Here is a 12,809-nt window from a genome sequence, read left to right on the forward strand (position 1 = left end):
CTAGGCCCTGTTTTGGGAATAATTAAGCAATATTTTATTTCTATGTAATTTAAGTGCTACAGATGCAGCAGCAATTATCCAAACATTTATCTGGGTACATTTTGCGTTGTACCGCGTGTAGGTTGCGATATATTCACAAATTTTGCTGCTGCAAACATAATGGCCCATCGGATTAACAAAGCAGGTGTCCCTGCTGTGTGAGTCCTACCGGGGTCTGCCTTTATGTAATAGACATGCAGTAAGAGGCTGAATCAGTCACTCTAACCGAGCGTCTCTCGCAGGCGATCGCGGGGTTTTTATTTCATTTTAAACATTACAGTAATGTAGCAGGAGATCTCCGGAGCTGAACCGCATTGGTTTCAAGTCCAGGGACCCCCTGCTTCCTGAGATACAGGCCCTGTTATGGGGTGCCGGTATCTCCTATACATGAAAATGTCTCGCGTCACATGATCGGGACATTTCAAAGCATTGGAGATACCAGCACCCGATAACGGTAAGACCCCCTGCTATATTACTGTAATGTTTAAAATGAAATAAAAACCCCAGGATCGCCTGTGAGAGGCACGCAGTTAGAGTGACTGATTCAGCCTCTTATAGCGCGTCTATTACAGATAGGGAGACCCCGGTAGGACTCACACAGCAGGGACCCCTGCTGTGTTAATCCAATGGGCCATTATAGTCTGCCATGGCAAAACTTGTGCGAATCACGGGGAGATCTTGAAATCCATTTTGAGATTTGTTCGAATAAAGGAAACTGCATCTGTATCTCGTATTTCAAAATCCTTTGTTACTACTACAATATGGTTGGGCTTTGGTTCCCCAAGGATAGGCTTTAGTGCCATAGCTGTAGACCTACTGTATATGTGAAAGGACTAGGTATCCTGCTCTCTTCCCAATGTCTTTTCAAAACCACCCTACCTCTCAATTTTAATACATGTAGTTTTTCTTTAAGTTTTCCTCGTAGACTGTTTTTTTCTTTTTGTCAACTTTCATGTTCACGCCTTTGAATTTGTATTCTCATTGTAATATTAATACGTTTTATTTTTCATCCAACTTCTGCTATTTCTATTTGGAATTTTTGACACTACTACTCCCAAAACCTGCAAGGTATGGAACTTTCACAGCATTCTGCCTCTTGTACCCTTCTCTTATTACCTTCATTATTCTGTCCACACTATTAGCATAATGTCTACACATATATTATAAACAAGGCCATGTCTTCCCTAGATCAGACTGCAAGATGACAGCAAGTGCACATTTCCTATGTTGCTATCTTACAGTTTCTAAATGTAACTCTACCATTATCTTAAAAACCAATGCTAATTAGAACTATACAATCCTTTCAAATTTCCCTTTAATGTCAAGAGACTATCCCTTCATTTGAATTGGATGGTTTGGCTGCTTAATACAGTTCATTTCACAGCACGGCAGACAATCTACACCAGGAAGTTTATCCATTGGTAAGATAGCTAGTGAATATTTAGTGTTGTTAAAATGCTGCGAGCTAAAGAACTCTCTTAGATTTCTTGCATTGGGCCCCATGATAAAATCAATATGATCTTGAACATGGAAAAATTGAATATCGTAAGCACACAGCTTTATTGTATGGAATAGCCTAAAGCGACAATTGAAAATAAAAACATGCTTGAAGACAGAGGTGAAGGTTTTTTTTATGAAGTGTACAAATGTTTATTAATTTGTTCATACTACTGTATTACGTCGACTGTTGGTTTATTTGAAATAATGTGTAATTTCAGAAGGTGAAGAGAAACGTGGATGAATAGAGATGACAATGTGAAAACATGGGAAGGACATGTATGTTTGGGCCAAATTATATTGTGTCCATGAATTATGGGTCGATAAAGGAAAATTAAAGGAGGGAGCATATCATAGATTCATTAGACATTGCTGCATTTTCATTTTCAGAAAAAAACTATGCTTAAACATGAAATTATTTTTATTGTTTAAGAAGAAGGTGCTGAAAGGTAAATTGATCTAATGATCCCCAAAAAGTGGGGAAAAAAAGTCAAATTAAAAGTGGAGCCAATAAAGACATTTAACAACTTGGTTTCTGGCTTCAGTCACTTTTGCGAGTGATATCATTTTAACATTACAATGAGCTGCCATTGCAAAAATCGGATGGATTATGATATTATGCCTGAAGCAAATAAGCATAAGTAAGCTATCAAGCAGTGCTTTCAATGCAGGTGTGTGGAGTCCTCATTTACATTCAGTATAATGTTCTCCAAGTAGAAGTTAAGTCCTATGTATAGAATTATAGATAAGATGTAATTTGCCTGAAAGCAAAGAAAAATTACTTTTACATACATTTTCTCAAATATTTTCTTGGAAGGAGACATCGTCAAAAGCTAAACCTTAAAAAAAAAAAAACAACTTTAAGCACTAATGGAAAAATATATTTATATATAAAAAAAATTATGTTTTTATCTCACTGAGACTAAAATATACACAAGCTGATTAAAGACAGAATTACTGTTACTGATTGGCAAATACTGTTGCACTTTTATTTTCTAGCCTATGAATTAGTAGACCTTCTATTGTGAAAATATTACATAGATATGATATATACTGTATGTTCAGTACATGTATTAATAGCAAATTGATTCAGACATGATAAAACCTATGATAAATACAGTGTTAATGAGCGAAGAGATACACTATTTTTTCCCACATGCAACAATTTTCAAAAACATGTTACATTATACCTATAAGTGACATTATGCATTAGTTACAACACTCAGAAAAGGGCATCATGGTGGGTGCAAGCCCTATTCTCCCCCCTCCCCGCTGATGCTTACCAGAATTGCCTCCCTCAGCTCCACTCCTCCCCACTAGTGGCTGGGTGAGGCAAGGGGGTTAAGCCCTTGCAGAGGAGCTGGTGATGGAATGGGGAGGGAAGCAATATAGAGAAGGTACACTGGGAGGTGGGCCTCTTCCCATGACACCATGACACCCACGGGAGGGAGGAGATAATGTGTTTGGATTTTATAATTGCTATGCTATTACTGTTTTGATGTTCTCTTTTAAAAAAAAAAGCAGGGGGTGGGAGGTGATAGTAATATGTATTTTGTTATTGGATTTTTCATAGCAGGTAGTGGGGGGCGGGCCTGCCAGGCTCCTAGAGACCACTAAGTATAAGGATACCTAATATAATGGTGCACTCATTGGGGCTGGCTGAAATTAAAGTGGCTACATATTTGTTCTATTGTTATTATATTGTATTACCAATTTTATGTTTTAATAATCTGCTACATGGTCAACAGAAACCGTAGTCCAGATGACATGATTAACATTACAGTTCTTTCATCAACCAATATGCAAAATAGGGTAATAGTACTTTGTAGATCAACAATACAATTCGTTGTAGAGGAGGTATATAAAGCACATGTTATAATTGAAAGTAACATTTGTAACATTGTGCATCATTTTTTCTTTGTCAAGTTTTAGGTGGCATAAATCTTCCTGCCTACCTTTGTCAAATCTTTTGAAAAGTTTCTTACATTAGACACAACCAGAAGTAGAAATACATGCAGTGTGGGATATTAATCTTTTCTATGTGTTGATACATAGACCCCAGAGTACAGTGTCACATTTTTTGATCTTCATACCAAGATGAACATAATCAAAGAAAGTTGCCAACACAAATGGGTCATTACCCAGAAATAATAAAGTACCTTCACATGTACACTCTGGAGAATGAGTAAGATGGAGGACATTAAAAAAAAAAAAAAAAATCCTACAAGACTGGTACACACTGATCAAGTTGGCTGCATTAATAAATGACAAGCCTCAGACAACACAAGAAAGATATTTAGTATTATACACGACGTTAACCAAGTCAAAATCAAAGTGATTGTCTTGAGCCTAGATGCTGAGAAAGCCTTTGACAGGATCAGGTGGCCATTCCTGAATACAAATTTAGAGGCATTTGGCTGCACAGGACCCATTCTGAAGGGAATACATGCCTTATACAGAACTGTACAGCCTCCCTGAAATTACCTGGCACCAATTCAGACATCCGCAATATAAAAAATGGAACAAGACAAGGTTGACCACTGTCCCTGTTAGTTTTCGCTCTTATGATAGAACCTATAGCATGTACAATATATTGTAGCCTCCCTGAGTATATCTGTGGATATACCAGTTGCTTGACCCATCCCAGCCCTCAGCACATTGATAGGAAACAGCAATAGGGAGAGATACAGGGATAGACTGTGTGTGTTGCTGGGAATGGCCAGTAACAGAGCCCCTGATGCTTTAATAGGAACATGTGACATGCTCCAACCACAGGCTGAGGGAGAGGAAGGACTAGAAAGGAAGCAGTCAGTAAGCCTACAGAGAGCAAGGTGTGCGTAGGTGACTCATGAAAAAGACAAGACTTTCCCCAGAGAAGAAGGCTGTAACTAATCCTAACCGCATGCACTGGATTCCCACAAGGACCGCTAGACCGACAGCTTTGTGTGCTACCCCGGTTGAGAGGGACAGATTTGCAAGCAGCACGGAGCAACATATTGGCCGCTCCCCACAGAACTGGTCTTCCTAGAGCCCATAATAAGGAGGAGAAGTGTGAGTAATTCGAGACAAAAGAGCGACATGCGCAAGCACAATTGCCTAGGGATTCCAGCATATAAACAGCTGCCCACCCTCCGGTTGCCACAACACAGGCCTGCAATGGTTCTCATCATAAGATAGTGCCACCTAGTAACTGGGGACCCAGGGTTATCGCAGGGACTGCTGGGACAATTGTGCAAGCACTGGGAAGGAAGGAAAATTGTTGTATGTGTAAAATTATTGTGTTTGTAAACTGTGATATGGTTGGAGGGTGGTGGCCTCTCACTCCATTAAACCAGGGGCACAGCCTGGTTCTCTTTCTCATCTTATATATATAAGAAAGGTTAAGGTGGAGTAAAATCCCTGATGAAGTGTCATGTGACACGAAACGCGCTTAAAAAAAGTGACGTCATCACGCAGCGACGCACGGCCGTGACGACGGTCTGTTTGTGTTGTTGCAGAGCTCAGCTATACCAAGAGGAGTTCACAGGAGAGTTAGAGTGCCAAAGGTCTGTGTTTTTTTTCCATCTAGCATTCCTAGCACCTACTCCCCTCCTGATACAACTAGGATAATTGTGATTTGGGTGTTTACACCCCTTTACTCCACATTGCTTAGGCTCTATATGTACTAATTATTAGTGTCATTTTAGACAGTTTTTGTTTTACTATGTTTCCGTATATGTGTGTTTATATGATGAATTTTCTTTCTACGATATAAAGTATAGTATTAATTTTGGGTCTTTCTTGGTTTCATTTCATGTGCTCCTATTTTTGAGTTTTTTGTTTGCTGAGTGTGCCCCGCTGATCAAGGGAGATTAGGAGCAGCAGGGTGGAACCGGACAGCCGAGGGGGGAGTCATTTGGACGGACAGCACGCTCAATATACATTTTTAGAATAAAAAAACTAGGATTGGCAAAATTAGGATTTATGGGAGAAGGGAGAGGATTAGCCACCCATCTAAGGCAAATAATTATTTGGCATGGGACACCCGGACAGATTAGATGGGTGGATATTGAAAATGGGTTTGCCCAATCCTATATCATTACTGACTATCAAAAGAAAAATAAATATGTTTAAAAACATTATGTCCAACCTTTACGTGAAACATTTATAAATAATAATAAAAAATTGAAATCCCCCCTATCAACAACCCCTACCAAATGAACATTATTTTGGGATATTCCACATTTTCCTCCTGGATTAAATGATAAAGTATCTGAAACCTGGAGGTCGGCAGGGATCTATGAAATAGGAAATGTAATACAAAGGGAAATTTATCCAAATCACAATTATTCCACGACCACATTCATATTTCTTGTTCTTTTTTATTTTGTGATCTAACTAGATCATGTACAGTATGAGAGACATTTATGGCCTTATTCAGAAAGCCTCGATAAGGCCTTTATCGAGCACTTATCGACCAAAATGGCTACTTGTATTCAGAAAGCCTCGATAAGTGCTCGATAATGGCCTGTATCGACGCAAAATTTAATCACCCACAGAAAATCGCCAACTGAGCGGCGATCAGCCGCTTATCGACCATTTTCGGAGGGTTGATAAATTTGCGCGACTCAAAGACCCGTGAGTCGGCTGTCGCGGCCTATCGCAGCCCTAAAAGGCGTTCTTCTCCCCAAATCCAATACACAACAAACTTTTTGGTAAATTGGTGGGAAGATGCCTCGATGAGCTGCGATGTGTCGGGACTTAGAAAAAAACAGGCCCTTTTCCTGCCTCGGATTGATGCCGGGGTCTCCGGAGCTGATAGCTATTAATAGCAGCTCCGGAGCCCCCCAGCATGCATCCGAGGCAGGAAACATACATGTACAGCAAATTCATTACCTTAGTGGCTAACCGCTAAGGCAATGAAGGGGTAAAACACCCGTGCCAGGCTTACTGTTAGAAACATACAATACAATACAATACAATACTATGGCTAGCGAGGTTGGGTGAAGGGGGAATTTGGCCCTTAGTGGCTGTTTAGGCATTGTGGGGGGCTTGCGGGGGGAGTTAACCCCTTCATTACCTTAGCGGTTAATACCGCTAAGGTAATAAAGGGGTTAACCCAACTGCTACCCACCCGCAAGGTCTAAACATCCATCCTTAGGGCTAATACCCCCATCACCCATCCGTGAGGCATAAGCACCCACCCCTGACTGACTATACCCACCTATACCCATTGAGTAGTATAGTGGTACATCATACCCAAATAATAATAATATGGGCATGATAAGCCTCTATAGCACTCAATGGGCACCCTAATGACAATAAATTAATACACAAGACAAACAGTAATAAAACTTAACTAAACTCCAAAAAAACACACTTCACTAAATAAAAACAGTAGCCAGCTAATCCAATCAATAGAAGCAATTACAACATCAACAATGAATTAATTCAACCATTACCCAATCAAACCAATTAATTCCAACCAACTCAAAATGAATAGTAACACTAACCAATCCAAACAATGAATTACTCCAACATTAATGAATGTAACCATTAAAACTCAAAGAAATAAATTAAAACAATCTCTGAAGTAACCATAAAACACATTAGCTAACATAATATAACATTAAGTACAAGCGAACACCAATCGCAAACCTTTTATTACATTAAGCATGAACAAGCAAACAATCACATCCACATAATAAACTGCAATGAAAAAAAGCAACAGCAATAACAAGCGAGAAATGCCCCCCAAATATTGTCATAATAATGTATTAATCTGTACCCTAAAGAGGTACAGATTAATATATTATCAGTCAATGTGCCTCCCCCAAAAAATCAAAAAACACATCCAAAGATTAAACCTGTAAAAAGAGACATTTACAAACATTGAATATATTACTTACCATTAGAAGCGGTGGCCCTCCGACTCCCGGGGTAACAGGAAGCTCACGTACCATGAAGGCCTCCAACAGCATCCGATGCCATCCGTCATGAAGATCCGACTCAGGTACCCCAATCTTCTTTTTTCTTTCTTTAATCACCTTCTTCTATCTTCATCTGTAACCATTTCTTGTTCTTCTTTATCTTCTTTCTTCATATGTCAATCCAAAATACCCCATGTTAAATCCCAGCCGATGCTGTCTCGTCGGCTTCTTGGGCTCAAATGAGCCGTCACGGCCTTAAATATGGCTTGTGACGTCACATTTACCCTCAAAATGGTTAACAGCCACCTGATTGGCTGTTAAAACCATGTTCCGACTTAAATTGTTTTTTTTGCCGTGACGTCACTTAAAGGGAATGATGCCAGCCAATCAGAATGGCTGTGCTTCATTTGCCTTTAAGATGACGTCACGAAGCCGGCGTCACATGGTATTTCAGCCAATCAGATCGTGGGAACCAATTCCACACTCTAGAAGAATCTTCCCGCAAACAGGACAGGCAAACGGCAGCACAGCAATGGATGGAGAGAGGCTGATGGTAGATTTAAAAGTAGACTTTATTCAAACAGTGTGCTGACAGGTCCTCTGACGCGTTTCGGCCCGTAGGACCTTTGTCAAAGAGTGACCTGGCAGCTGAAAAAGACATCCGAAATAGTGTGTGTTAATCCAGTACACCTGTATAACCGCCCAATCAAATGGACAACAGGTTACCTAAGTAACACAATCACCACAGTGGATATGTAAAGTAAAAACACAATAAAAACAGCATGACAGGAATAGGCATAGCAGATCTATACAATAAACAATTTTATACAACATAATTGCTTTAATAAACATAAATCCCGGTATTAATATATGGAAAATGAGTTCTGTCATACAAATCCTGATATCAAATGCAAACTTAAAATCAAAGCACGTTGATGACTTGAGTCTATCACATATTCAAATATAATATTTAATACACCTGAAGGCAAATGGATAGAAGAAAGGGTAAGGGAGGGGAAGGGGGGGGAAGGAAGAGGGGAAAAGGGGTGGGAAAGGGGAGGGAGGGGGGAGGGAGGGTGGGGGAAGGGGAAAGGGGGGGAAAGGGGGGAAGGAGGAGAGGAAAGGGGGTGGGAAGGGGGGAGGGAGGGGGGGGAAGGGCGTGGGGGGGGATGGGAAGGGGAACAGGGAGGCAAACAGAAAAGACCAAAGACCAATCCTCAAACATCTAGGAAATGTTTCAACTCCCATTCAATATTTAGCCCATGGGGTTGTAGTGTATTGAGGCAAAAAATCCAAGACATTTCTTTCCTGTAAAGACTGTTTAGCCTATTGCCTCCTCTAACATGGATGGGAATGTGTTCCACTCCATAAAATCTAAAGTTTTTTAATCCTCCTAATGGACATGTCGAAAAATGTTTCGATACTGGATGGAATAAATCTTTCTTATTAATAAGTCTCAAATGTTCTGAGATTCTATATATAATATATAATTCCACACTCTGATTGGCTGAACTACCTTGTGACACAGCGGCCATCTTGGATTTAGGGACCCCCTGCTTCCTGAGATACAGGCACCTTTATGGGGTGCCGGTATCCCTCTGCATTGAAATGTCCCGCGTAACGTGACCGGGACATTTCCTTGCATAGGAGATACCGGCACCCCATAAAGGTGCCTGTATCTCGGGAAGCAGGGGGTCCCCGGACATAAAACCAACGTGGTTCATCTCCGGAGACCCCCTGCACCTCTACACTATTAAAGAAATGTATATTTAAATAAATATTTTTTGGGCGACATTTCCGCTGTGAGAGGCGGCTCTCTAAGAGCAGCTCTCTCTGCAGCAGAAATGAATCGCCGGTTCAGGCCTTTTCAGAGGCTCGATGCTGTCGCTGGCAGCAACTCGCCCGTTTTGGGAATTTTGCTATCACTGGTAATGGAGCCTTTCTGAATACCGTGATAGCAACACCCGAAAAAACGGCATTTTAAATTCCCTGGTGATTTTTTTTATCAACCCTCTCTGAATAAGGCCCTTAGTGTTGTGGAGTAATATCATTTGCTTTCATTTAATTAAAATCATGTTTGGTTTTTGTTCTTTTTGGTTAAGTGTGTGTTAGCGATTTATTTGGAGTTTCCATGACAGCCATGTTGCCCTTAAGATCAGCTTCTCCGTGCCACGCATTTGACGCAGGGTGCGTTTATATCCTCGGATGCGTGTGATGAGCTTCCGGTGGAACAGAGTACCCAGATCTTGGAAGAGGATTTAGATTAATGATTTCCAAATGTCAGATACTCCTTGATAGAGCACAGGTGTGTTGTGAAATGCATTGGTCGATTTTTTTGTCTTTTTGAGCCATGTAGACAGAATAAAGATTTTGTTTTGTACTTATCAAGACACAGTCTGTTTTGGGGCAGTACGCTGCCTCAACTACTTTTGTGCCTGGCATCTCTACAACTGGCGGCTGTTCACGCTGTGGCATACCCCACAGTGGGTGTGAAAGAAGAATGAAAAGTGATTAAGAATATCTTTTTCTTTTGAATGGTGTCTTATTGAAGAAATACTAATTGGAATATTTTTATGGGATTACAGGGGAGAGAATCTGGCTAAGGTTCTCCCCGCTGCACCCCACTGATCATCATACAGAAAAGATTTAGATCTACCAACATACATCACTGGTTTATTTCACTCACTGTAAATGGGGGGGGGGGCACTATATCAATTCATTAATTGTGAATAGCTACTGCAAATATTTTTTCTACTGCATTTAAGCACCCATACACAAACTCTATTGTCTGGATTTACAAAAAGGGAATAAAAGAGGAAGCAAATAACTTATACAGATATAGCCAGACATGTTTCCCCCTGCTGAGAAATACTGCAGGAACCCAACAGAATACCGATTCTCTGGCAGCAGGGATTAACACTGAGGGGGACCAACAGGGAAGAATGGACCTCACTGCTCTTACCTTTTCTAGAGCCGTGGCAAAATGCTTTTCCCCCCGCTGCTCCAGGGATGGAAAGTCTGGCTATATCTGTAGTTGGAGTAAAAATGAAAAAAAAAAGAATGAAGAAATAAGGCATTTAAATAATTGCATGAAAGTGAGTGAATAACTGTATTACTGACACGGTGAGTGAATAAGTGAAAGAAGGAGTGCATGAAAGTAATTGATTTATTAAAGAATAAAATACACGAGTAAATTGGTATAAAATAGTGATACAATGAAAACGTGAGCGCTTCAAAGTCAGTTACAGAACACATGAATGAATAGCAGAAATTAAAAAATTAAGAGTTGAATGCGAGGAGTAAAGAGAACAAATAAGACATAGTTTCATAGTTACTGTACATAGTAGACGAGATTGAAAAAAAACATGTCCTTCAAGTTCAACCTATGCTAAATATAGACGACAGATATTTATCCTGTATTTATATTTACAGTATTTTCATTAGAGGAAGGCAAACAACCCCCCCTCCCCCCCATTGAAACATCATCCAATTATGTCTCATAAGGGAAACAATAAATTCATTCCTGACTTCAAATAATAGCAATCAGATTTCTCCCTGGATTAACATCCTTCCCATGTTTACTTATTTGGTGTATTCCTGTATACCTTTCCTTTCTAAAAAGATAGCCAACCTTTTTTTGAAGATATCTATTGTATCTGCCATCACAGTCTCCATATGTAATGAATTCCACATTGCAACTGCCCTTACTGTAAAGAATCCTTTCCTTTGTTGCTGGAGAAATCTCATTTGCTCCAAATTTATGGGATGACCCCATGTAGTTTGTACTGCTCTTGGGATGAATAGTTATTTTTAAAACTCCTTGCATTGACCCTGAATATATTTGTACATAGTTATCGTATCCCATATTAAATGACTTTTTTCTAATGTTAACACTCTTCACAAATCAGATTTTCCATTTCATTTATTATACTATGCCATGCTGTAGGTGAAGGTGGGAAAAGGAGAGTGAGATATAGCTATTAAAAGCCACAACCTCTAAAGCAAAGGATGTCAGAGAGCAAAATGACCAATGTCTGATTTTAAGCGGATTTATGTTTTACTTAGTTTTACGAACGCAAAAGCTTTCAAGAACACCGATTTTTGTAAATGTAAATTCCTATGTTCAGCAATACATCTTCTGATTTTTCCTGATTTTCAAGTTTTTGCATCATCATTTCTGAAGTTGGCACATTGCGATACTAATGCTGTGAATACTTTCAGGTATTGACTAGGTAATCTTGTTTCTAGCCTCCTACTGACATAAATGTTAAGAACAACTCTACCATACTGTTTACAGGTGAACACCTGGATCTTTTGGGATTGATCTTACCAGAGGCAGAGCCAATACTCATTTATAATGCCAATCCCATACATTACACAGCAAAGAGTGCCCTTGAAAATTTGGAGTCAGCTGTAGTTTTCAATAGATGCATTTCTGGATCTTACACTCATTCTCAAAACATTCTAGGCATTATTGAGAAAAGACTACAAAGGGGTTTACTTAAAGTGTGACTGCGCTGATTCGGTGATAGCTCACAGAAAGTCCTATTCAAGTCAATGACACTTTCTTCTCGGAAGCACCAAATTGGCGCTGTCGCACATTATTAGTAAGCCCCTAAGAAAGAAAACAGGATTGGATCAAGCTGTCCCCCTTACATGGATACAGTAGAGTCCTATATAAAAGGGTTATATTAGTTCACAACAAATAAATACAAACAGCAGCTTAGAAAAAGCAAGTGAAAGAATCACTTTCGCCTCTAAAAATACCAACACATACAAATACTGCTCAATGTCAATGCTCAGCTGCTCACAACATCTTTCGTAATTAGAGACAACTCTGTTGCAGTGCTATTTACCAAGGTGACAATAGCCACATCTCGTTTATTGAATGGACATCATTAGAGGGAGCACAGCATGGAAAGGTTAGTGGTGATTCATCTGAACTCTAGAAATGTCAAGGCAAGTGGGCTTGGTGGATGAAGATATGAAATGCATTCCTATTCCCATATGTTAATGAGGAGAAACAAAATAAAATGTATGCGGCAAATTTATGTCTAGATACTTTGTAGTAAACAATCTCTAATATAGTTATGAACATCATACTTTTTGTTGCACATGTATATTGCATCAAGAAAAATGGTAAGAGAAATACAAACATTTTAAATATGTCTAGAATGCTAAATACAAAAGATTGATTATAATTATTGAATAATTATAACACAATTAACATAATCAAAAGAATTCTGAACATGTTTTCCATACTGCATATTAGTGCCACATACTGTATACTAAAGTAGGATTCTAAGCTAAGCTCACTATGATAGTCTTTGTTGGACCTCATAAAACAATAAAGGTGTGTTATTT

The 12,809-nt window shown here is 39.4% G+C and overlaps 1 protein-coding gene across 5 annotated transcripts in view; it reads right to left on the reverse strand.

The window, feature by feature from the left end:
• TENM2 (teneurin transmembrane protein 2) overlaps positions 1-12,809 on the reverse strand; it is a 2,373,952-nt gene that overhangs the window by 1,318,008 nt on the left and 1,043,135 nt on the right. For all 5 annotated transcript variants that reach the window (XM_075601896.1, XM_075601894.1, XM_075601892.1 and 2 more), the window contains exon 5: positions 10,408-10,473. In XM_075601896.1, coding sequence (XP_075458011.1) covers positions 10,408-10,473 — 66 coding nt within the window. The remainder of the gene's footprint in view (positions 1-10,407; positions 10,474-12,809) is intronic.

Source organism: Ascaphus truei, chromosome 5 (assembly GCF_040206685.1).
Source record: "Ascaphus truei isolate aAscTru1 chromosome 5, aAscTru1.hap1, whole genome shotgun sequence".
Lineage (NCBI taxonomy): Eukaryota > Metazoa > Chordata > Amphibia > Anura > Ascaphidae > Ascaphus > Ascaphus truei.